At 39.2% G+C, this 26,434-nt stretch overlaps 1 protein-coding gene across 2 annotated transcripts in view; it reads right to left on the bottom strand.

Moving 5' to 3' along the window:
- CADPS2 (calcium dependent secretion activator 2) overlaps nucleotides 1–26,434 on the bottom strand; it is a 557,199-nt gene that overhangs the window by 310,577 nt on the left and 220,188 nt on the right. For both annotated transcript variants that reach the window (XM_024219628.1, XM_024219629.1), the window contains exons 5-6: nucleotides 12,008–12,244; nucleotides 842–963 (exon numbers count right to left, since the gene is read on the bottom strand). In XM_024219628.1, coding sequence (XP_024075396.1) covers nucleotides 842–963; nucleotides 12,008–12,244 — 359 coding nt within the window. The remainder of the gene's footprint in view (nucleotides 1–841; nucleotides 964–12,007; nucleotides 12,245–26,434) is intronic.

The raw sequence follows: 26,434 nt of genomic DNA, 5'->3' as shown, positions 1-26,434 counted from the left end.
CCACTCTGACTAGTTCAACTACAATGGTACGATATTTTTCCCCTCTGAGTCCATGTCCTTCAAAAATTAAATGAAAGAAGTGAATCCTATAATTTAAAATGAAATAAGCTCAGCAGGTGAGTAAGCTTTGTGAGGATTGATTACTGAGTATTGATTTTCCACTGGTTGTGCAAGCTGAACTCCACAAGGCCGCCTTCATATTAACCTAGAAAGCATACAAGCTATCTCAGGTTAATTTATATAAAAAGGTTTGCATTGTCAGACGATACAGAAAAGAGCACAATGCTACAGCCTCCAATTGCTTTGTTCGCACAGACTTTAAACATATTTTTATTGATTTTTTTGACAACACGCATCTTTTCATTTGCACGGTTTACAAGTGTTTTGTTTACCTGTTCTGTTATATTTAACTATTGTTTTGTATTGGAGAGACAAGGTGGGTGAGGTAATATCTTTTACTGGACCAACTTCTGTTGGTGAGAGAGACAAGCTTTCAGGCTACACAGAGCTCTTCTTCAGGTCCTTTAGCTCGAAAGCTTGTCTCTCTCACCAACAGAAGTTGGTCCAATAAAAGATATTACCTCATCCACCCTGTCTCTCTAATATCCTGAGACCAACATGGCTACAGCCACACTGCATAGTATTTTATATGTTACATTTCCCCTCTACGTTGGACAAAAAAGTTCAAGTGTTGTTCCAAGTAAAAACACTATAGTAATACTAAACCAACCAACTATTGTAATGTCTCATTCTTTTTAAAGCTCTCCTCAAATCTTCTTGTAGAGTCTTCCACACTGTGAAGAAAATATATTTTATAAAAAACAGTTTTAGAAGAGCTTACTGTGGCCTTGATGCTTCTGCCTGGTCTGTCTGAAGTTTCTCTCCTCCTTCCACTTCCATTGTGCAGTAAACAATCCGATTGGGAGCTACTGACTTTAAACCTTGCACTTCCATTATAACAATCTAAGCAAGAAGAAAGGAATACAAACAATTTATATGTCAGACTTTAGAAAATGTTCAACAATACAGATATTGTGGTATTAAACTGCTACACACAGAAAAACAAATAATTCACTCAAGTCTCTATAAATAGACATGAATTTATATTTTCCCCTTACTATCATCTTTAAATAATATACACTTTAGCAATTAAGGAATAAGAATGTAAAGTTATGCCTTGTGCTCTATTAATCTTCAGTAGTGTTCTATTTGGGTACCTGTTGAAATCTCTCGTGTCAACCATACACTAAACATTGATGTAAAGTACTTACATTTAAAATTAATGTTTACATTGAGGTCTAAATGCTAGAACAGATTACAATTTTTAAAGCAAATGCTTAAATAAATGTTCATAAAAAAGATAATTTTCAGAGTTTTAAGGGCTGATCTAATGCACATAAAGTCAATCAATCTTTCCATTAACTTTAATGGGCATTTGATCAGGCCTTTAATAAATAAGAGGTACAAGTGATATGAAGAACATATGTTACACCATAAAAGTTTTGGTAATTTGCCTGTTGTAAAACTGATGGATAGCTTCCAGAGGGTTGCTTAATTAATTTTGGTGTCAGAAGATATAACTAAAAATGGAGTTTTCCCATATCTTCTATGAAATTTTTATTTTAATTGTTAATCATCATTCTTTGTCGTAAAAAAAGTCTATATTTTTCAATTCACTAGAAAGAGTATCTAGCTGTTGCTGGAGAGGGTCAAAAATGTAACATGTTGCAAATAGACAGCTAAATACTAGAGCTGTGTGGAGAACGGAAGTTCTGTTTTTCAAAGGATTTCAGCATCTGAATTGGAGTGAAAACAGAAAATTTTGAAATTCTGCAAAGGAAAAGTATTTAAAAAAATTCATTTCATTTCAGGTCAGTTCAAATGTTTTGTTTCAATTTTGACTTTTTAAACTTAAATAAAACAAAATTCAAAACAAAAAAAATCATTTCAAAACAAAAAACCAGGAACATTTGTTTGAAAAATGTTGAAATGGGATGTTTAGACATTGTCTAAACTTTTTTCCATTTTTCTTTCTAAGTGAAAAATTGGATAAATTGACCCAAAGTTTCTCCAGCAGTTCTACTAAATAAACTCACTCAAGAAACACTTTAAAGCTGTCTTGATTTTAAAAACATATGACGTATTTGTTCACATTCACTTCTCTAATATATACATATGAACAGCCTCTATCATATGCAGTTTCTTTAGATGGAGAAGAAACAAGTTCTCATTGCTTCCAGAGTGGCACATGAGCATGATGATGTCATCATACTAACAAACACAAATAAGAAGCCCTAGGATGTGTCCACAAACTCTTCCAATTTGTATAAACACTTCCACATGAAAATGAGTTGTAGAAAAATAAATAAGATTTATACAAAACTTTCAGTTTTAAGCATCAAAGATGTACAATAAAAGCAAAAAAAGTCATCTTTAAACTGAAAATGTCCCTGTAAAGCAACAAATCTCTAAATAACTGAGGTTATATTTTCCTCTCAAACCATATGTGCAGCTCCTATTAATGCTAAATAATATTACATATTAGAAACAAAATGCATACCCTTAATTTTTACTGTATTATGAATTGACCGGCAAAATTCTAATATAGTTGGAAAATTATGTTATTGTAGTTATTTTTCAATATTAGCTAATTTTTACAGAAAGTATAGGGGTTGTCCCAATAATGTGAGACTCAGACCAATTATGGATACCAGACAATAGCGCATTATGATGAGAGGAAAGATGTTCTTGCGACTACAGCACAAGACTGGGAGTCAAGGGACTTGGGTTTGTATTCACAGCTGCACCACATATTTCTTCTGTGGCTTTGAGCTTTTCTCTGTGCTCCAGTTTACCTCTTTACAGCTCTGTAACACAAAGATAATAGCCCAGATTTTCTGTTGTGCTCAGGAAGAGGTCAGTGCAGCAGAAAAGAGAGAGACACGTTTTCTTCATCTGTCCCCTCAGTCAACATGCTGGGTAATAGAAACTGCAGGGGGACTCTGGAACACATTGCAACAGCAGCGAATCAGAGCCTTGCCCCCCTCACCCACTCGCAAGTTGAGGGAGGATCACTGGCAACAGCCCAGGAGTGAGATGCTGTTGCTTGGGATCAGAAGCCTGGAGGAGGCTGTGGGCCATGTGACGGCTGCTAAGACTGGCCTCCAGCAGGCTCCAGCAGCATCACGAGGGCCATGCAGCACTGGCTACTACTGTGACAGATCCCCTCTCCACTCATGGGAGAGCTAAAAGCCTGGTGGCCTCAAGCTCTAGAGGCAGGGCTGCGGAGGGGGATAATGACTACTTTGCAGACCTGTGTCAGAGAATTTTGAGATCCCATATGAGCAGAGAGGTTGCATGTGTGGGCAGAAAAATGTGAAATCTATTAAAGGACAAGGAAATAATTCAGGGAAAAATACAGTTGGAGGTTGCAGCTAAACAACTGGCTGGACCTTTTTGAGTTTACCAATGCCAGACCTATGACCATCCCCACCTAGATGTGGTCCCTAAAAAAGCTGAAGGAGAATACAGGATTATTCGCCATTTATTTTACCCACAGGTGATATGGTGCTTTTGTCTTTCATTACTTTTAAATCCCTTATCGCCTGTGGATGAACACCTTTCACAAAACAATAATTCCATCTCACCTCTCAGTCCTCATCCTCAGAGGAAACCTGCATAACGCCTTCAAAAGGCAAACCTGGGAGCTTAAATTCATAACTTTGCTAGACAGTATAAATCATGGTCTTAATAAAGACACTGGATTTATGGCTCATTATAGCAATTTGTAACCCACTAATCGCCCCCACCCTTTCTTGTCCTATGACTGCAGATGTGTTAACGGGCCACTTCACATTGAACAGTTTCTTACAATATGGGTTGACTACTTATGCTAAACAATCTATTCCACCTTGTATTTAGCTGTGACACTCTGACTACCTTTCCCAGACCTAAGAAGAGCTCTGTGTAGCTTGAAAGCTTGTTTCTTTCACCAATAGACATTGGTCCAATAAAAAAAAAGACATTGCCTCACCTACCTTATCTCTCTAACATCTGTACTTTGGCTTTTTTATTTCTATTCACTTACAAAAATCCACCTTTAAAGATAAGGTTGTGGGGGGGGGGAGGGGAAATGCAAGGGATTTCATACCTAATGATAAAATGTACCACAAAGCCTCCAATACCTTGATACAACAGCATGCATTGTGAAATGGATAAAGCTAAGATAATACCACATTGGGGTGACAGGTACTGGGCTACTCAGAGCATTTTTTTTTTTAACTGAAAAGTACCACCAATAACTACAGAGCTTTGTAAAGAATAACAATTACATCATTGCTTTATGAATTACTATCTTTGTCATTTGTGATCTCCATGCTCATTCAATTATTTCATAATCGCTAGTTGAGGCATTGAAACATTATGGTACCTAATAATACCTATGCTTCCTTTTCTCAAGCCAAATGAATAGCTCTGTTGAATGCAACTATTGTGATGACTCATTTCTATGTTGATGTGTTTTTGTTTTCTTCTTCAGTTTCCATTTTAATTAGAAGGTACATTTGTCTCTGATATCAATTCTGGATGCTCGGAACAGAAAACTAGAAGGTCAAGACAATTCCAGGTGAAAGGAAATCATCATATTCTCATTAGGTGATAAACAGCTTTCTAGGTGCTATTTGTTTGTATTGTATTCCTTTCCCATACCTGTTTAGTAGCTGAAATAGACAAGATATTAAAAAGGCACCTTCTGCCACTATTTCTATCATTTTTGTTACAAGTTGTTGTAAAAAGGCCCTCTTATAACAATTCCAACTTGTGAAACAATCACTCTGTTTCATAAAACGATACCATCTTCATAGAAAATGTCTATACAATGAAAAATTGCCTGCTTACAAATACTAAACTCTGGAATGAAACATTATTATAATCCAAGTCAGAAATGAATGCTTGACTGAACAGTGATTTTAACACAGTCAACCCAGATTGCTTACGATGCTCAATTGCAGTAACTTTGAATAGATGTATGCATATTCTCAGAGGGAAAATAGGTTTCCTAAACTGTACAGTACATTTGCTTCGATGATTAATCTAGGCCATTTAAACACCCCCCGACGCACACACACACCCTGCTATTAGTGTCTATTTTTGAAGGGCAGAAAGAGTGTGGAAAGCATCGAGTCTCTTAGAAAGCAGAAAAATGTCTGTTGGCATGGGAAGTGGTCGGTATCTCAGCGACGCAACCCTTTCTTCTACAAAGAAAAATAACAATGGTAGTTCAGAATTACGCTGTTTACCTGCTATTGTGACGTGGAATAACTAAGATTACTGTCCATGAAAGAGATGAGAGGGAAAGTTCTCATTCTACATTTTGTTTGTTTACTTTGTGAATCTGACAGCATTCTGTGTGTAGCCTATTGCACTATAGTAACTTTCTATCGTGTGGGTCTTTCAAACAGACACAGAGAAGGCACAAAAATTTTAAAAGTAGGAAAATGTGGCTGTAAAATGATAGAAACTGGCAGTATGATGAAAAGGCAGATGTAAGTACCTGAAACTACTTTTAGCTTTTTAAAAATGGATTACATTTCAAAGCTGAAAGTGTCCCTTTAAGGAAGCCATTGTACTTAAAGTTACTAGCTATTTACATTTTATCTGGTGGAAAAATCTCATTGTGATGACCAAAATAAATCTGGAATCTTAACTGTGTAGAGAGCATGGTTTGAAATAATTTACATATCAAATTTTGGCTACATTCCTTTATTATTTCCCCATTCCTTAGCCTCAGTTTGTACCCCTTTGTCATTTTCAGTTTTGACCCCTTCTCATTTCTATCCTTGTAGACAGTGCTGGTTCCCAATATCTTCCACACTGTTGAAATCAAGATATAAGGCCAATTTATTACCTGCTTCCTAGATTTATTCTTTAAATAGCATTAATAGATTCCCTCTGTTCTTTTTGTCTTTCATAATTCTCATATAGCTGTTCAGTGTATCTGACAAAGATTCCCCAATTTAATCACATCCTACAGAAGTACGGACTGGATATTTTAAGGTCCTCAATTTACCAGCATTCAGATGTTATAAACTGCATACAGAAGTACTAGTATAATCCTGCTTTTCCTTCAGGGATACCACTTCATACTTTCGAGAGTGGGACAGTTTTTGTCCATCTCCTGCTTCGTGTATACAGAGGAATAAGTTCACTATGCTTCAGTTCAAAAAAAATCTATGAGATCAGCTTCAACTTAGTTTCCCACCACCCACTTTGTTTTCTTTGAGATTTAGCTTTAAGTGAATAGGATGTATCGATCTCAGGCAAGAATCTGGCTTTCAGATTTTTAACACTCAGCATTTAAAATATAAGTCTCCCATGCTGAAAAAATGCTACCCGTACAATAACACTTCAGAAAACTAATCTATTTTTTGACTTGTCAAAAAATGAACTGTAGCCTCTTGACCTATAGAGAGCCTGTCAGTGACAGAAAAGGCTACAAGAGCTTTGTAAATTCACTAAAACAAGCTGTGCCACCAGACTCCTCGTTGTTTAAGCTAGATAAGTTTCTAGTGGAAAAAACTATATTCACCCCAAATAGAACATTTACAAGAAAATTAGATTTCTTCTTCTTCTTCATGTCATCCCTGAGCATCTTTTAGATTTATTAGCTTTCATGATTCTTCTGATTTTTAGTTTTATTGGCTGTTGTGATTCTTCTGATCTCAATATATTTCCTTACCAAATATGTCACTCATGGTGTGAAATTTGTGTCCATCTCTAGAAATCTAAAGCAAGTTGCAGAAAGCCTTTTTTTGACATTTCCATTAAACTCTCAACACCCACTCGGTAAAAAGCAATCTCCTTTTATAAAATAGGACATTTTCTGTCTGCCATGCACTGTAGGAGCTACACAACCAATCTTTGCTAGGGAGACTTATGGCACTATATTCAGGCTTTGCATTCACTCTCTTAAGTGGGTTTGGTGAAAACAAGGGAGGTATGTATTGTTTTATTTAACAGCTCATTCATTTCATGTATTTTACCACTAACACAACCACTTGAGTACCTGTCTAGCAGATGAACTGCTGTTGTTTTAATGCATGGAATGAAGGACTATTGTTGTTCTTTTAAAAAAAAAAAAAAAAAAAAGTTAGCCTTTTACTATGAATATTGCATGTAGAGGAGAAGCCCTACTCTTTTTCTTCTTTTCCAAGTAATTAAGGATTTAAATTGCTCTTAAAAACTCTCCCATTACAAGAATGCTAGACATGTTTTTGCATTAATACATGTATCAATCAGAATCTTCCTATCATTTTGCATCTTATTAAAAATACATCAAATGGATGAAACTTGAGAGGTTACCTCCTGCATCAAACAATCTCAAATAAATTATTACTATCAGTTCAGGTACAGTATCAATGTGATCAGTATGCATTTGCATTTTACTTTATGGCTCAGTAATGGCCAAGAAAATGGTCATAACATTTTTGCTTAACTGTGAGAGTTCTGAATTAGCATAAAAGTCTTTAAAAAAATTAAGAGAAAACTGTTACTAGTGTCCACTAATCACTGTGCTCTGAAGTCCAGTGTATAAATTAAATTCATTAATGACTTCAGAACTGACATTTTAGGTGGCACACAGTACAGGAGACAATATTATTTAAAACATTTAGTCACTGTAGATTGAAGCATTTCTTCAAAAGTTCACTTCTAACCATAAATTGGTTTACTAATGCCACCAAGCCATGTCAAGTATATACAATAGCTACAGCAGAGAACTGTTGAAGATTTTAGTTTAGGATTTGGAAGCACTGTAACTGTTGACGTCTAGAAGCCACAGTAATAAATAGGAACAACAATTGCGGACATGGAATTATTGGTAAAGGGTAGAGCTGGTCAAAAAATTTCAAAGGAAAATTTCCTCAAAACAGGGTTTCATCAAAACCAAAATTTTTCCCTGGTACAGATCAACTTCAGTGGAATTTTCCATGAAGAATATAAATGTGCTTCAGTTGTAAAAGCCGACCTGACCTGAAATGAGAAACATTTAGTTTCAGAATTTCTCCCTCTGCCTGAGCCACTGCAATGCATCATGGGAATTGTAGTGCCATGTACCTCCTGTTTCTATTCTCCAAATGGTCCTGGTCTCCAGGCCAGACTTCACCTCCCAGGAAGCACTGCAGTCTCTCACTGTAGTTGAGCAGCTGCAGTGCTTCACAGGAATTGTAGATTCTAAAACAAACCGAGAGGAAAGAGGAAACTTCAGCTCCCTCAGGGCACCACAGTTGCTCACGCACAGGGAGAGAGATGGCAATGAAAGGGGAAGGGAAAACATTTACCTTCAATAAAAAATGTGAAAGTGGATCTTTCAACATTCCCAAATGCTAATTATTTATTCCGCAAAAAGTTTCGATATTTTGACTTTGCTTCCTGAATTAAGATAAAATCAAAATGGCAAAATACTGCAATTTTCCCAGGACAGAAGTTCTGTTTTTCAATCAGCTCTGATGAAGAGCAGTTCCTTAAAGAAGCACAATCAGTCCCAGTTCACAGACCCAAAATTTAAACCTACCTAAAAATACAGGCTAAAGTTTTCAATCAGCTAAAAAAAATGACATTTTCAAAGGTGCTGAACACCTACAACTCCAATTTTCATCAGCATCTTTGAAAACTATTTAGGAACTTAATTTGGAACACCGATGTTTGAACATTTTGGACATTTTACACATTTCATCCTCTGTGGAAAAGCGTGAGTCCTCCTAAATGAAGGCTATTCATAACGCAAATAAAATCCCAGCTACTTACACTAGTAGCCAATTAACAATGAATCCAAGATGCTCGGAATGTTTGTGATTACAGGTGTACATACGTGACTTGGGAAATCTTTTTAGCCCAAGCAGCCAAATTATAAACAACTAAAAACAAGAAGCTGTAATCGGAGGTGTTAGGCAGCCTTAATATAAGGATCACTTACCAGCTCCCCCAATAACAACATTGAAAGCTTTTTATTTAAAGACACATTGCTTAGAAAAGAACAATTGTTTAAGAAGTATATGCACACTTCTAAGTTTATTTTAAACTAGTTAAAAAAATTAAAACAATAATATAATCCAAGTTGCACTTTCATCCATCCGTGTAACTATTCTCAAATGCGCAGAATGCGCTCTAAACGTAGCATATGTAAAGGTGTCAAATACAAACTCCAGTCTTTCTTTTTACTCATGCTATTATCACAAGGAGAGGCTGGTATTCCCTGGTATTGGGTTTGCATTAATAGACATAAGCCCTGATCCTGAAATCTTATGCCCACGTGCTCTCCTACTGCAGTATTTTGGACTCAATGTGCGTGCAGGAATGCACCCATATGGAAAAGATTGCAGGATCAAGGCCTTCAATTCTTCCTGAGTATTCTCAAAAAGATAGCTGTTTTTTTGAAATCTTCTGTATTTTCCTCAAGAACTGTCTTTCCTGCTACTATTAATAATGAGCATGGAAGATGTAAATTGCACGTTTATTTATATTACTGCTGAGTAAAATGGATAATTTGTTTGTGAACTTTTACAGCTTTGAGTCCATGGCAGACGACAGACTATGTTAATAGTCGTAGAGGTAGAGTTAAGGCAAAAATAATTAAGTTAAGGAAAAAGAGAAAGAAAAAACAAAAGCAGACTTCTGATTTGCCTTTTTCTAGTTTTGCCCACAAGGGAAATCAAACTAAAATAAATATGATAATACTTTCCCACACGATAAGAGAGATTCTTACCCTTAACCTCTGGAGAAGCTATGCAGGTGAGCTGAAACAATGGAGGATAGGAAGTGAAAGCCAAAATGGACTGATGGATTAAAAAGAATTCCAGAGTTGATCAGATAACCTTCACTTTCATTCCTAATTATGGCCAATAGTATTCCTGTGTATTTAATAAATTAGCACGGAATTTATACAAGATTGCCAGTCACAAGGAGAGAGAGTGTGACATTTTGTAACTTTTATATTAAAATGTTCCCAATTAATATTATGTTGTTAAAGATAAGGGTGAAATAACCTAACTTAGTATTGAGGTTAACACCTCTAGGTTGGTTACAGAAAATTTATTTAGTAGAGGACCACCAGGCAATACTTTGAATGATGCAACCAAACTTTATTTTAAAAAATGATTAGTTAAACAAACAGGCATTCAATTATTATTTACACAAATGCTACTATTATACAGTAGAACCTCAATTACTGACACCTTGGGAATGGAGGTTGTTCATAACTCTGAACAAGACGTTATGGGATGCTCCTCAGGGCAGACTGTTTGGAGTGGGGTCTCACAGCTGTGCCTGCAAACTTTAGCATCTTCATCTTCTACCTGTAAGTGGCTGCCCGGCGAGTGGGCGTGGGGACAGGCAGCTGGTTCTAGCCCCCTGGCTGCAAGGGTGATGAGTGAGGCACCCTGGGGCTGTAGCCCTTTAAAACTGAGCTACTCCTCCAGAGCACAGCATGCAGGCAGGAGCTTGGGCTCCAGCTCCAGCAGTAAACATTCCAGGCCAGGTTCCAGCAGGAGCTCGGGAAGTCAGGGCCGGCTTTAGGCCGATTCTCCAGAATCGTGCCCCACGCCTAAGAGGGCCCCGCGCCTTAGGCGCCTTTTTAATTTTTTTTTACTCACCCGGCGGCGGTCCGCTCCAGGTCTTCAGCGGCATTTCGGCAGTGGGGGGGGTCTTCAGTGCCGCGGAAGACGCGGAGCGGACCCCCCACCACCGAAGACCCGGACCACCGCTAGGTATTCAAATCGGGCCCTGGAGGTCCTAAAGCCAGCCCCGCAGGAAGTTTCTTTCCCGGCTCTTACTGAGCATGCAAGCTTGTTCCCCTCCCTCCGGGGGAGGAGGGGAAGGAACTGCACCCATAGATTACAGGAAAGCAGAGAAGACCCCAGCGCTGCTCCTGCTCTCCCTGCTCAGGGGCTCACAGCTGTGCCTGTGAAACTAAGTCAGCATCTTCACCTCCTACTTGTAAGTGGCTGTCTTCCCCACCCCCCGTGTGGCGAGTAGGGGGTGGGGGTGGGGATAGGCAGCCCAGATGTGCCTACCTTTAAAATGCAATACAGGTACAATACAATATTCACTTTTTGGGGGGCGGGGGAGGGTCTCCGCTGCTGCCTGATTGCTTACTTCCGGTTCCACATGGTGTCCAGTTAACCGGTCAGTCCGTAACTCTGGAGTTCATATCTTTGAGGTTCTACTATACTCACATTCAATGACAAAATGGTATATCAATGGGGAGGATCAGTCCACTGATAACAGAGGAAGTACAGACTTATAACACTAGAACCTAATGGTACCCTTCGGATGTTAACGGGCACTCTCTCACAATTTAGCAAAATTACACTTTCTATGCTCCATTATAATCCTAATTAACATTAAGTTGGCCTCTATCATAATTACATTTCCTCCACCTTCTTGTTGTCTTTTCGCACGACTTAATTTAACATCTGCACCAATGTCCCCCCCCCCCGACTATCAATATAGATAGCATTTTAGTAAAACATTTACAATTCTCAAAAACGTCCATTGAAAACTGTGCTCAAACCAGTTATAACCAAAACATAATGGTAACATAACCCTACATCATGGCGTTGCTGATTCTTACCTTCTCATAATTTATCTCCAAGTTATCTTTGACTTTTTTCACACTAGCAACTTAAGTTTCCCATACTCCTCTACATTTAGGCTAATTTATGCCCCAAACCTAACGTTTACTTATTTCTTAACCAAAGCCATCCTATAGGCTACAGCTCACCTGACAGGATCCTGAATCCTGCTCTTAGTTTAAAGGGGGAAATGTACATACGTTTGCACATAAACCCTAATTATCAAAAATTAAATTATGGTCTAGCTGTTTAACATATGAGTATGAAATTCTAAATATAACTACAAAAATGGGGAAGGACTAATCATAAGGAGGTAGTAAGAAATAATATTCTAGAATCATTTAAATAATCAACAAATGTTATGTGATATATTCACTTACCTCTAATGTGAATGATAGCACCACATCTGACTTTGACAGCTGAATTTCATTTTCATCTCCTATGTCCAAGAAAGCAGAATTCTGTGATCGCTTTAACTTCTGCAATTTAAATTCTGGGCCACCTTTAGACACTGGAAGACTTTCCAAATTTGCCATTAGCAAATTCACTGAAGACCGCAACTCTTCTATAAACATGTTCTCCATTTCTTTCGCTACAAACTTTGGAAATTTTCTTTCCTTGAAAATATATTTAAAATTCAGAATGTCATTAATTATGTCATATTATAAATTTTGTTTAACTAACTAATCAATTGGCTATGTGCTTTCAGCCAGAGATAGTTAATGAAAATATAAATCTGAACTTTAATGATTATCTAGGATTACACGTTACAAATAGTTGGCTTTGGAAATCTACCCTAAATACATTGCTGTCTTTAGCCAGAAACAATGTGAATTGAATTGAGGAATTCCATCAAATACTTCAAACAGATTAAACCACATTGCAACTTCTTGAGTACTTACAGAGAAAAAGAGATTAAAGGGCATCTTTCAAAGGAGGCAGGGCCAAATAATTCATTCTACCTTAATTTCAGAATGTGAGTACGTGCATGCATCTTACACAGTCTCTCTGCTCTACTTGTATGTTCATCAACTTACTGTATCCCTTTAATGTTCACTGTTAATATCTGACACAAAATTCAATTGTCCAGTAGTAATTTTGCTATTAAAAACACTTCATATCTGGACACAGAAAGCTTCAAAAAAAAAAATAAGTAACATCAAACTGTACTCTTATTTTTTTAAATCATTATTTTACATGACAATGCTAATTTTGCTAGAGAAAGGCTTATTTTAAAATGAAACTTATAGGGTAGCTAAGAGCTAACTTTCCCTCTCAGTAGGAATTAAACAGACAATAGCATGTAAGCTCTGCCAACCTGCACTGTAAAAAACAAACAAAAAACAAAACCCCCTACCTACGGTCAATGAGTAATATAAAAGCATTGTGTGATCAGTGGACAAAGAGAAACAATACAGCTTCCTATTAACCACATATGTGAAGCATTAAGAATAATACGCCCAACTTTTTGCTGGAAAAAACAGGCATCTCTCTGTTGAACTACAGAAAATTCCCCACTGCCTGTTTCTAGTAAGGAGGCTGAAAATGATGTCCATTTAAAATCTTTACAATTGCTTTTTGTTACACATACCATGTACAAGGAACAGCAGGAAGACTTAGCAGTTAAATGACAGATTTCATTCACAAATCTCAAGAGCTTTAAAAAAATGCAGGTAAGCATTCTGAGTACCCTTTTATAGATGAGACACATATAGCTTAAGTGACATTCCCAAGGACACTCATTCAGTCAATTGCATCACTGAGTATAACTCTAAGGACTCTTGACGCATGATCTGATGAACATGCTCATGCCAGGTAAAGGAAATACCATTCTAATGTTAATTAAGTAACATTTTTAAGATTTTAAGATTTGAATGGTTTAAGGGCAACCACCAGAAGGCAAGCTAATTACAATCAGAAATATTTTGTACAAGTCTAACAGTCAAAGGCAGTACACACAACAGATTTAAAAAAAAACAAAAAACTTGCTTTGTGACAGCAATAAAATTGTAACAAGTTAAAATTCAGAGTGATTTTAAGCAAAGCCCTTCCCAATGCTTTTCAAATTACAGATTACAAAATTACATGAAAAAATGTCTTACGAGGATAACTGAAATAATATTCTGACTGTATGTGGGAGGTTTTAGAATGTTAAAGATAGAACATTAGTCAATTGTGTTAAATGATCCTTCCTCTTACTTTTTAAAGAAATGTCTTCTGTTCTTCTATGTCTCCTATCCTTACTTTACTTTTTTACCCAATCTTTTCTCAATTATTTTCAGTAAGGGTGATCTCCAAATGTCTAACGCAGCACTGACTCAAAGTAGTGGTGGCAATAATAGTGCCTATGTTTCAAATCAAGTCACATTTGTAAATTTGCATTGTGCAATAAGCTTCTACTCTGGATTAGATAATTTTCTGCACTCGAAAAAGAAGCCCTCTATTACCCAGTTGCCCCTGTCTCATAAAAGTAGAGTCTAGCATCTTCAGCATATAGGCTATGTTTTTTTCATAATACATTTCAGGAGAAGTCAAGTTGTGACAAATTGTGATATCTGATATTTATTACAGATATTTTAGAGCAATAAGGTTTCTATTCTTTTCCCCCCTCAATTATATTTCAAACTCAAGGTGGGGGATGTAGTCTGGAGAAGTTGATTTATGAAGCCCAAATCTTCTCAGAGATAATGCCTCCCACTAGGCTATAATCATCAGAATTATGATTAGGATTATTGCAACATAATGGAACAAGCCCATGTTACTGGATGAGAAGTGTATCACTAGATAAAGTACCCCGTTCTGTTTACTCCCTCTGAAGCATCTGGCGCTGGCCACTGTTGGTCTGACCCAGTATGGCCATTCTTATGGTCTTAAGCCATCCACTTTTGATAACCGAGACTGGAAGGTCCTCCAACCTGGAAAACAAGCTGAGGGGAAAATGGATTCCCTAGAAGATATGCTAATGAATCCTGAAAGAAAAGGTTGAAAAGGCTAGAAGAAGAAGTAGGAGATAGTTCAGGCTGAGACACTTGAAACCTGGGTGGTTTGAGTGCTGATAGGCTGTTGAATCAGACAAGGAAGTCAGACTCCAGGATCTCGGGGACAGGAGAGACAGTGGAGAAGGCTAGTCTGTCTGCTGCATGTCTGTAAGAAACATGATCCACCAAGTTAGGGAAGTCAAAATCAGTCGGACGTGATGCTGGCCACATCAGTCCCTTGTGTACCATTGGCTATGAAACTGACAAGCCTTAACCATGTTATTGGCTTGGGGGAACTTTGTTATGAAGAGGATGGTGATCAATTGTTCTCCATGTCCAATGACAGCAGGACATCAAGTAATGGGCTTCATCTGCAGCAAGGGAGAGTTAGGTTAGATATTAGGAAAAACTTTCTAACTATGTAGTTAGGCTCTGGAATAGGCTTCCAAGAGAGGTTGTGAAATCCCCACCCTTGGAAGTTTAAGAACAAGTTAGACAAACACCTGTCAGGGGTGGTCTAGGTTTACTTGGTCCTGCCTCAGCACAGAGACCTGGACTCGATGACCTCTCAATGTCCCTTCCAGCCCCATCGTTCTAGGATTACTAACATGGTATTGATTCTGCTCCCTAACAGGATGAGCACAACAACCCCAGTCAAGTTTCCATGAAGAATATTCATAGAAAACAAATTTAAAGAAGCCTTGCAAACGATTACTACAAGAAACTGAGCATGTGCCCTCTTTTGCTTCTTTATGATGCACAAAGAAAGCCCCAAAATTGTTTGTTATTTGCTTTCTTTATTTTGTTGTAAACACAGAAAAGTAAAGAATATAATATTTGGTCCTCCCTGTTCTTGCTGGAGAACTTCTAGGAAGTCTCAGAGTTCACAATATACATCTCTAACACTTTAATTGTAGGGGAAAAGGTGTTGAATCTTAATTAAAAAAAGGCTTCCTTTATTCAAAATGCTAGGCAATGAAGTTAAATAGGTGTTAACAAAACAAACAACTTTTCTAGTCTGACTAAAATTAAAATTCGTTAAAACAGATGTTAGCATTATAAGAATGTTTTTAGACTTTATGGAATGCTTGTAGGATGCTGCATGTATTAATCCTACTTACAATATCTGTATCCCATGGTATAAAGTTATATTGCGTGTTTGCATTGTAAATCTCTGTAATTGTGTATCACCAAACAGGAAAAGAAGCATTAATTAAGGTAAAGTCCTCGTCTTGCACACAAGATGGCCCATTGAAAGTAAATGAGACATTGTGTAGTACCAAAGGACAGAGACCTTGTTGATTGCATTCCTCACTCCAGGAAGGGAAACCTGTGCATGAACTCATCCCATCAGCTTGGAATCTGAGGTGAAGGGGATAAAAATCCCCATCAAAGAGAAACTTGGTCTCTTTATGCTGCCAGGACTCTGAGGGGCAAAGATTCCTAAATGTAAGCAAGAAATCCCCATGCTGCTTATCATGTGTCAACCCTAAAGGACACCTAGAGCTGCTTATTATAGAAACTTATATTACCTTTTTAAATCTAAGACAGTAACTCATTTGTGTTTCCTGTTTTAACCTTGTAAATAACTCCCATTTCTTTTCTTAGTTAATAAAACTTTAGCCAGGATTGGCTACAGGCGTTGTCTTTGATTTGAGATCTGAGTAGAGTTGATCTGAGGTAAGTGACTGGTCCTTTGGGACTGTGAGTTACTTAAATATTATTGTGATTTTTGGTGTAAAGTGATCATCTAACACATATTCCAGCTTGCCTGGATGGCAAGATAGACTGAAATGCCCAAGGGAACTGTCTGTGACTCCATGGTAAGACATGTTTCAGAGTGGTAGCCGTGTTAGTCTGTATCAGCAAAAAGAATGAGTAGTACTTGTGGCACCTTAGAGACTAACAAATTGGGTTTTAGCTCACGAAAGCTTATGCCCAAATAAATTTGTTAGTCTCTAAGGTGCCACAAGTACTCCTCATTCTTCCATGGTAAGACTGACATAGTGCTTTAGGAGTTCACACTTGTTAGTGGGTTGGTGAAATCTAATTATAGAGCATACAATCAGTTTGGGGTGTCTGCCTTGTTTTTTGACAGTCTGCCCTGAGGGTGGCACTCACGATCGTGAGCCACTCCAGATGGCGTGACACCACCCAATCCCCATTTATTTGAATATTTCTGATCTCAAGCACATTTCAGATATATGGAGCAATACAGTATTTTCCATACCAAACCAGTTAAAAATAAAAAACAGTAACTGTTATTTTGATATGTATAAAGATAACTTAATTGCATTGTCAAAATAACAAAACATTTATACTTCTAATTTATTTATTAAACTCCCCTCTGAAGTGTTCATTTTCATTCATTATGACTGAGTAGCTCATGGAAAGGACTGAAGTGAAGTCACAAATGAGTTGAGCTTTGCTATAGTGAAAAGCATGTTGCATTTTCACTGTCTGATATATCTTGACGCACCATGTGAGCTTCACATAAATGAAAGAAACTGGCAGAGAATTCAACAGAATTATTTCTACTTTCCTGAATATAAAAATAAACAAAAATGTGGAGGGGAAAAAACAAGATCAAAGTAAGCTTAAAATACTAAATACTAAAATAAATGAATATCTGTTAATTAGCATAGGATATTGAACAGGAAGGAAAGGGCTATAGTATGTGGCAATGAAGTGGAACAAACATTTCAAGTAGTCTTCTCTCACCTGGTCCACACTACCCCCCCACTTCGGACTAAGGTACGCAAATTCAGCTACGTTAATAACGTAGCTGAATTCGAAGTACCTTAGTCCGAACTTACCGCGGGTCCAGACGCGGCAGGAAGTCTCCCCGTCGATGCTGCGTACTCCTCTCGCTGAGCTGGAGTGCCGGCGTCGACGGCGAGCACTTCCGGGATCGATTTATCGCGTCTAGACAAGACGCGATAAATCGATCCCAGAACATCGATTGCCTGCCGTCGGACCCGGAGGTAAGTGTAGACGTACCCTTACAAGTTCCCTTATGGAAAAATCCTATGGAATTTAATAGAGAATTATACCTGTGCCATTGAATTCCACAGGCTGATTTAAACATTCTATAGATAAGAAACAATTATCTGTTAGACTCTGTAGATTGTTTAGAATAGAGTTATATTAAACTCTATTAGCTACAATCCTGTTAAATTATATAGGGCTAGCCCATAAATGTGTATTATAATCATAGGCAGACCTAATAAAACAATTAAATGAAAAAAGTTTAATAAAGCCCTGTTATGAAGCAAATATTGCAAGATAGAATCGTCTCTCAATGTAAAAGGTCAAAGAAATTTTCCACTGGTCCAAACCTATGCTATTAGAGAAAGGGACCATGGACAAACATGATGCAGACTACGGCTGGAATTATCTCCCTGAACTTTTGAAAGTAAAGGCTAAGTCAAAATGCAACTTAAGAAGAATGCACAGTTTAAGTTTCTTTAAGGTCAAAATAAACAAACACCAACAGACTTTTAAAAATTAAAGCATTTAATCTAAAGCCCCAAGTACCGTGAATGTTACATTATGGTTATCAGCTTTTATTTACTTATTTTGATAGGGATATATGCTATGTTAAAAAGCGCTATAGGGAATTCTTATTTCTGTGTGTGCTTCGCTGATCATTGGTGAGTATCATTCCCTCATGTCTGAGAGAAATTTGACTAGTCCTGGATCACATATAGGTAATCTCTCTCTCTCTCTCTCAAAAAGAACAGGAGTACTTGTGGCACCTTAGAGACTAACAAATTTATTTGAGCATAAGATTTCGTGGGCTCAGCCCACTTCATCGGATGCATAGAATGGAACATATAGTGAGGAGATATATATACACATACAGAGAACTTGAAAAGATGGGAGTAGCCCTACCAACTCTAAGAGGCTAATTACACACACACACACACACACACACCCTCTAAGATGCCGCATCCTACCTATTAAAGTAAGTGAAAGTACTTGTCACTCCATTCTTATTGTGATAGGTAATGAAAAGTGAAAAGATATAAAATAGGCCATCAGTTGAGAGAGAGGATCATCTATGCTAATAGGGCTTAGTTTGCAGCCTTCCCTCAAGTTGCCAGAATACCCCCATAGCATTCATTACCCCCTGCCCGCCCCCGCACACTGCAGGCTGCAAGGGGGGTAGTGTAATGCTGTTTACATGAACTCTACATTGCTCCTATGCAGGTGGAATTCTGCCCCAGCTGCTTGTGGATCATCTATGGTCCCTGCATGCAGCCAGAATGACCTATTGGAGCTGGAACCAGGGCCAGAACTGGTCCCTAAATCTCAGGGATCAATTCACCCATTACTGAAATGCAGCATTTGTTTGCTCATTTTGAAGACTGAAAAATAACAGACAGTTGAAAGTAGGAGAGAAATTGAACAGGCAACCACTGAATCATTGAATATGATTACATGAGCTGGAGTTTGGCCAGGACATTGGCACTAGCATTTCAACATTACTGCAGTACTACTGTGACTTAAATGCTCTACAGAGAGCCCAAACTTGTGGCTAACAAATATCACACTACATGAGCATCTCTTTATTCTGCTGTTAATGGGACAATTTTTATTGTGAAGTGAATATTGACAGGAAAGCAGAAAGCTCTCTCAACTGTAGCATAATTTGCTAATATGGATAAAAATCCATTATACCAAGATACACTTTGATATACATTTCTAAGTTCTGTCAGCTGGAAAAAGATAATAAATATACTGTAGTTTGTCTTCTTGAATGATTCTATCCTATCCTAGATCAACACTTTCTAACATTCTTGCATTCACTAGGTGCAGTAGCTAATCTTTTTTTGATAATATATATACCTGGTGTATAATTATGAACTCTAATATCAAAATTAATATGTAATTTTAGAGGAAAAAATGGGTCAGATCTTAAAATATCATGTGCTGGGGAAACTTTAAAAATATATGTTGATCACCAAAGACTATAGTTCTGTCAGTCTTTTTAAGTTGGATCACTGCTGGTAAAAACGCCAGCTTTCAAGGAAAGAATCCATAATTCCTAATTTTGATGGTCAAAAATAAAAGCCATCTGGGAATACCTTACACATGACAAACAATTCCTCTGAGTGCAAGAAGCCAGTCTTAAATTGTTGTTGTAATGGAATGGTAAACGGTATTATACTGTTCAGCAACTAGGTGGCACTGTGTGAAAAATACTATTTTTAAACTAACTTCAGCCATATCTGGCAGAGCAGTAAAGGATCTTATGATGAACAGAGCTGATGTGTATAAGCAAGCTCTGTGACCAGTCAATATCTGATACAGAAGAACATGGCATGGGGTCAGAAATAAAGTAAGAACAGAAACAGAAGAAAAACAGCAACAAAGGTTACAGACAGAAGGAACAAAGCAACAAAAGTTGTAGGACCTTATCAATATGCTACTCTTCAATGCCCCAGAGAACTTCAGCTTTGACAAACATTTACAATGAACAGACTGGAAACAATAATTTTGCAAGATTTTGCATTGCAAACAAACTCCACAAAGAAACTGATGATATAGAAGTATTTTCTGTAATTTATGCTATGGGGAAGCAAGCAGAGCATATATTTAAATCCTCTGATTTTACTGAAGACAATCACAAACATGACTGTGAAAGAGTTCTGGCTATGTCTTTATACTCCAGAGAAATGCGGTTTATCAAAGAGCTTTTTTTTGCAGCAGAGAATTCAAGAACTAGGGGAAATGTTGTATGTTTTATAAGAGCTCTACATGTATTGGCTGAAAACTGAGATTTTTGGGAATGCAAAACATGAAAATATCAGACAGGCTGGTTATTGGGTTAATTGATAAAAACCTTTCACAGCAGCTACAAGTGAAGAGAGATTTAACCCTAGCCACAGCTATACAGAATGGCAAAGCAGTCAGAATTAGTCAAAGAACAGAACAAAAAGCAGGAGCAACCTGAAAAACCTGAAAATAGCTTAAAAAGTATAAACAGACACTTGAAAGTGAAAAGTCATTATCATAAAACCACTGAGGCAAGGAGAGAGAACTACCAGGCTAAGATGGACAAATTCCAGACTATATGCTGAAGGTGTGGAAAAAATCATATCCCAAGAAATGATGCATGTCCAGCCAGAGGCACACAGTGTAATGCATGAGTATGAAATATGGACATGTTGCAACTGTTTGCCGCACCAGTAAGGTAGCAGAATTCTAGTACAGATAATAAAGATCCACTGCTTCTGGGATCTATCACTTAGGATGACATAGAGCCTGCCTGGAGAGTGAATCTGAATATTCATGGTAATACTACTGACTTTAAAATTGACTCAGGAACTGACATCATAGCCCTCTCTGAGGGGCCTTACAATCACCTTCAACCCCAGAAGTCTCCTGACACAGCTCTGACTAGCCTGGGAGGCATTCTGAACTGCATCCCCAGTTCACTACAGAAACAACTTACAATGACAAAAGCTATTCATTCTGACTGCATGTGATCAAAGGACCACAGACCCAGCCTTCTCAGCCACAGCGTGGCAGCCACAATGGGCCTAGTGAGAAAGGCAGAAGAACTCAATGGAGGATTTGATGATATTGCACTTTTGAAAGCAGATCCAGTGCAAATCAACTAGAGAGACAATACTGAACCATACAGTATACAAACACCCCTATCTGAGAGACTTTGGAAAAGACGAGCTGCAGATTTATGCAAATTCAGAATCATTACCTGGTCATACTGGACTATTTTTCTAGGATATAGAAATAATGTACTTGAAAGACATAAGATGTCACAGTGTTATCAAGAACCTGAAGTGCACTTTTGCTTACTACGGTATTCCAAAACAACTAGTGATGGACAATGGATCACAATTTACTGCAGCAGAATTTAAGTCATTCCAAACAAAATATGATTTTGGTCATATTAGTAGCAGCCCATATTACCCAAAAGTGAGTAGAGAGGCTGAGAGAGCTGTACAGACAACCAAGAAAATCCTACAGCAGGAAGATCCATTCCTTGCTCTTTTGAGTCACAGAGCAACACCAATGGCGGCTACTGGATATAGTCCAGCACACTCAGAACTACTGTTCCAACTTTGGAAAAGAATCTATTTCTAAGTGGCCAGATATGAAAAGAGTAGCCAAATCCGATAAAAAAGCTAAAAGAGCTTATGAACACTTTTACAACAGACATCATTCATTTAGAGAACTGCCAGGTCTAGCTCCTGGTGACCATGTTCATGTCAAATTGGATAGAAAAAAATATGAAGAACTCCAGCTGTCACGTAGAAAAAGAATTCAAAGCCCAAATCATGTGATCGAGACCAATAGTGGAGAGTTCAACCGAAACAGTCAACATCTACAGTTTGTTCCTCAGAAAGAACAATTAACAAAGCCAAGTCTATAGATGATAGACACAGAACAAGAAGACAACTCAAAGATTCCAAATTGACCACAGCCAGTTGTTGCAATTAATGGACACTTAGATAACCAAGGTGTTATATGTTCGGGTCACGTAATTAAAAAAACAGAACAATTCAGAGACACTTAACAGACTGATATGTACTGAACTTATTGTAAAGGGTAGGAATGTAGAACTCAAAGGGGGAGATGTCATGGAATGCTAAACTGTATTACACTGTTCAGCCACTAGATAGCACTGTGTGTAAAAGATCTTATTTAAAAGAACCTTAGTCATACCTGGCAGAGCATTAAAGGATCTTATGATAAATGCAGCTGGTGTGTATAAGCAAACTCTGTGACCAGTCCACATCTGGTACAGAAGAATGTGACAGTTGTATTCCTTTTAGAAATGTCTGAACTACTAATAGTAACTGTTTTTATAAACCACTTTATGAAGTGGAAATGATTTCTAGATAAAAGTCTCCTAGTTGTGAACTATTAAAAGAATATAAAAACTTTTTATGATGTTTCCTCTTTTTGCCAATTTTGAAGCACCTGATTTCTTGGGTGACCTCTGGGGCTCTCATATCTACAGCAACAGGTATTTTTTATGGATTATCAACAGGAAAAGGCAGGATTGAAGATTGAAAAGGCCCTTGTAAAAGGACCTCCCATAACTGTAAACAAAGATTTAGAAGATTCTAAGAGGGCATGGAACTTCACACCTTGTACAGTATATCCAAAATGGCAGCTGGGATTTTCGTTGCTTTGTGCAAAATCATGCCCTTGGTACACAGAAACCATGACATTTCCAACCTGTTTCGAAAGAGTGCAAAATCTACATATTTCCAGAATATGCACCTGTGTAAAGGAAGAAATTAGAGTAGAAGCAGAGTAGAGGAGGAATGGAACTAAACTTTAGTGTAAGTCATATTAACATTTTCACTTCCTTTACAATGAATTTTAATCATCCAAAAAGTAAGTTTTACTTTTTAGAAAGCTTACCCAGCAGAATTATTATTCAGATTTCATCCAACCAGTCCTGAGAGTGGCTATCTTTGCTTCTCTATCCCTCCAATCTTTAAAAAAAACCAACCAGGTCTGGAGTAAACAGTTGTCTTCTGCTATTCTACAAAACATCATGGTCTCCCCAAGTGGCCTCATTCTGCCACCACCAGAGAGACTCTAAGAATAAAACAGTTACCTACCTTTCATAACTGCTGTTCTTCGAGATGTGTTGCTCATGTCCATTCCAAGTACATTGCGTGCACAGTCGTCAGAAGGTTTTTCCCCAAGCGGTACCCGTCAGGTCGGCTGTGGAGCACGCTGGAGTCGCGCCTTCATGGCAGTCTATATAGGTCCCTGCTGACCCGCCACCTCCTCAGTTTCTTCTTGCTGGAGTACTCCAAAAGAGGGGTAGGCGGCTGGGTCTTGGAATGGACATGAGCATCACATCTCGAAGAACAGTAGTTATGAAAAGTAGGTAACTGTTTCTTTTTTCTTCGAGTGCTTGCTCATGTTGATTCCAACTAAGTGACTCCCAAGTGGTTCCCAAGAGGAGGGGTCGAAGTTCACTGAATCACAGACTGCAGCACCGCCCTACCAAATGTGGCATCTTCTCTAGCCTGCTGAGTAATGGTGTAATGTGATGTAAAGGTGTGGATCAACAACCACATCATTGCCCTGCAGATGTCTTGAATGGGAACCTGCACCAGGAATGCCACTGAGGAAGCCTGCGCACTTGTGTAGTGCGCTGTCAATGTTGGGGCAGGTATCTTTGCTAGCTCATAGCACGCCCTGATACAGGCCATGATCCCTGACAAGATCCTTTGGGACGACACCAGGAGCCCCCTCATCCGCTCAGCAATTGCAATGAAAAACTGTATTGACTTTAGAAACGGCTTCATCCATTTAATGTAAAAAGCTAATGCTCGTCTGACATCCAGGGAGTGGAGCATCCGTTCCCGGTTACTAGCATGCTGCTTAGGGAAGAACAGTGGGGAAAAAATGTCCTGATTTGCATGGAATTGTGAAACTACCTTTGGGAGGAAGGCTGGATGCGGCCACAACTGTACCTTGTCCTTGTAAAAACAGTATAAGGGGGCTTGGACATCAAGGTCTTAAGCTCAGACACCTTCCTGGCTGAAGTTATAGCCACTAGGAATGCCACTTTCCAGGAAAGATAGAGGAAAGAGCATGTTGCTAGGGGCTCAAAAGGAGGGCTCATTAGCCTTGAGCACACCAGGTTGAGATCCCCTGGGGGGAATCGGCCATCTTACCTGAGGGTACAGTCTATCTAGCCCTTTGAGGAAGTGGCCAACCCAGAGGTTAGCGAATACTGACCGGCCAGCAGAACCAGGGTGGAAAGTCAAGATGGTGGCCAGGTGCACCTTTATTGATGACACTGCCTGGCCTTGCTGGTTTAGGTGCAGTAAATAATCCAGAATAAAAGGAATCAATGACTGTAAAGGCGGAGTGTCTTTTTGCAGTGACCAAATTGAGAATCTCTTCCACTTAGCCAGATAAGTGGCTTGAATGGATGGTTTCCAAGGCTGCCAAGAAGAACCTCCCTAATGGAATCTGAGCATGTGAGCTCCAAGGGGTTTAGCCATGGAGTTTCCTTGCCATGAGGTGGAGAGACTCTAGATTGGAATGCTGGAGGCGGCCATGACCCTGTGTGATCAAGTCGGGGACACGGGGCAGTGTTATAGGTGTATGCATCAACAGGTCTAGAAGCATGGTGAACCAGTGTTGACATGGCCATGCTGGTGCTCTCAAGATCATTGATGCTCCTTCTCTGTGGACCTTCAGCAGGATCTTGTGTATGAGTGGGAAGGGCGAGAATGCATACAGCAGGTGCCTATTCCAAGGGAGGAGAAAGGTGTCTACGAGCAACCTCAGGCCATGATTCAGGAAGGAACAGAGCCGCTGACACTTCCTGTTGCGCCATGTTGCGAACAAGTCTATCTGGGGAAATTCCCACCTTTGGAAGATATTGATTATGACATCCAGACGGAAGGACCACTCGTGGTTGTGAAAAGACCTGCTGAGATGATCAGCCAGTTTGTTCTGAGAGTCTGGAAGGTGAGATACCTGCAGATGTATGGAGTGGGCAATGCAGAAGTCCCACAGCTTGAGGGCTTCCTGGCAGAGAGGAGAGGAGGGAGCATCACCCTGTCTGTTTATATAAAACAATGCTGTTATATTGTTTGTCAATACTGATACACATCTGCCCTCCATATGGATTTGAAACATCTGGCAAGCACGGCAAACCACATGTAGCTCCCTTACATTGATGGGCAGTGGAAGTTCTGCTTGGGACCAGAGACTTGGAGTCCTGATTCTTCCGAAGTGCGCACCCCCCAAACCCATTGCCGACACGTCCATTGGGGCCCGGAGAAAGGCACTCCCACACACACCACTTGCGGGTCGAGCCACCACCAGAAGGACTCAATAACTGGAGGAGAGAGTGTGACCAACTTGTCTAGGTGGTCTCGGTTCAGCCTATACACTGAGGCTAGCCAAGCCTGAAGGGGACAGAGCCACAACCTGGCATGCTGTACTACATACGTACAAGTGGCCATATGGCCAAGCAGCTTCAGGCAATTTTTCACCATAATGGTGGGGTATCACCGGAGTTCCTCTATGGTGGCACCCATGGTGAGAAAGCAAGTTTCCGGAAGAAATGCCCTGGCTTGACCGGAGTCTAGGAGAGCTCCTATGAACTCTATCCTCTGAGTAGGGGTTAGGGTCCATTTCACCATGTTCAGTATCAGACCAAGCCTGTGGAATGTTGTCCGAACTAGGCTCACATGAACCTCCACTTCGTCCTTGGAGTGGCCTTTGATTGGCCAGTCGTCTAGGTATGGGAATACTTGAAGTTGCCGCTTCCACAAGAAAGCTGCCATAACCTACGTGTACTTGCTGAACACCCAAGGGGCTGCCAGGAGGCCGAAGGGGAGAACAGTAAACTGATAGTGAGTGGTGTTGACCACAAAGCGGAGGAGCTGTTTGTGGGACGGGACTATGGAGACACGTGAAAGTACATATCCTTCAAGTCAAGGGCGGCGTACCAATCCCCCAGATCCAGAGAGAGGATAATGGAAGCCAGGGAGACCGCGCGGAACTTTAACGTCTTCATCAACCTGTTGAGGTTTCGCACGTCTAAAATAGGTCTTAGCCCACCGTTGGCCTTCGGGATTAGGAAATACCGGGAATAGAACCCCCTGCCCCTGAACTCCAGAGGAACCACTACCACTTCTACCACTTCGAATTGTAGGAGTGTTTGCACCTCCTGCATGAGAAGTTGCTCATGAGAAGGGTCCCTGAAGAGGGACGGGCAAGGAGGGTGGGAAGGTGGGAGTAAACAGAATTGGAGAGAATATCCCAGTTCTACCATGCTCAAGACCTATTGGTCTGATGTGCCCAGGC

The sequence above is a fragment of the Terrapene carolina genome, unplaced genomic scaffold (genome assembly GCF_002925995.2).
Source record: "Terrapene carolina triunguis isolate 2854851 unplaced genomic scaffold, T_m_triunguis-2.0 Scaffold68, whole genome shotgun sequence".
Classification (NCBI taxonomy): Eukaryota; Metazoa; Chordata; order Testudines; family Emydidae; genus Terrapene; species Terrapene triunguis.
Note: the sequence above shows the minus strand (reverse complement) of the source record. Positions and strands in the feature narration are given on the sequence as shown.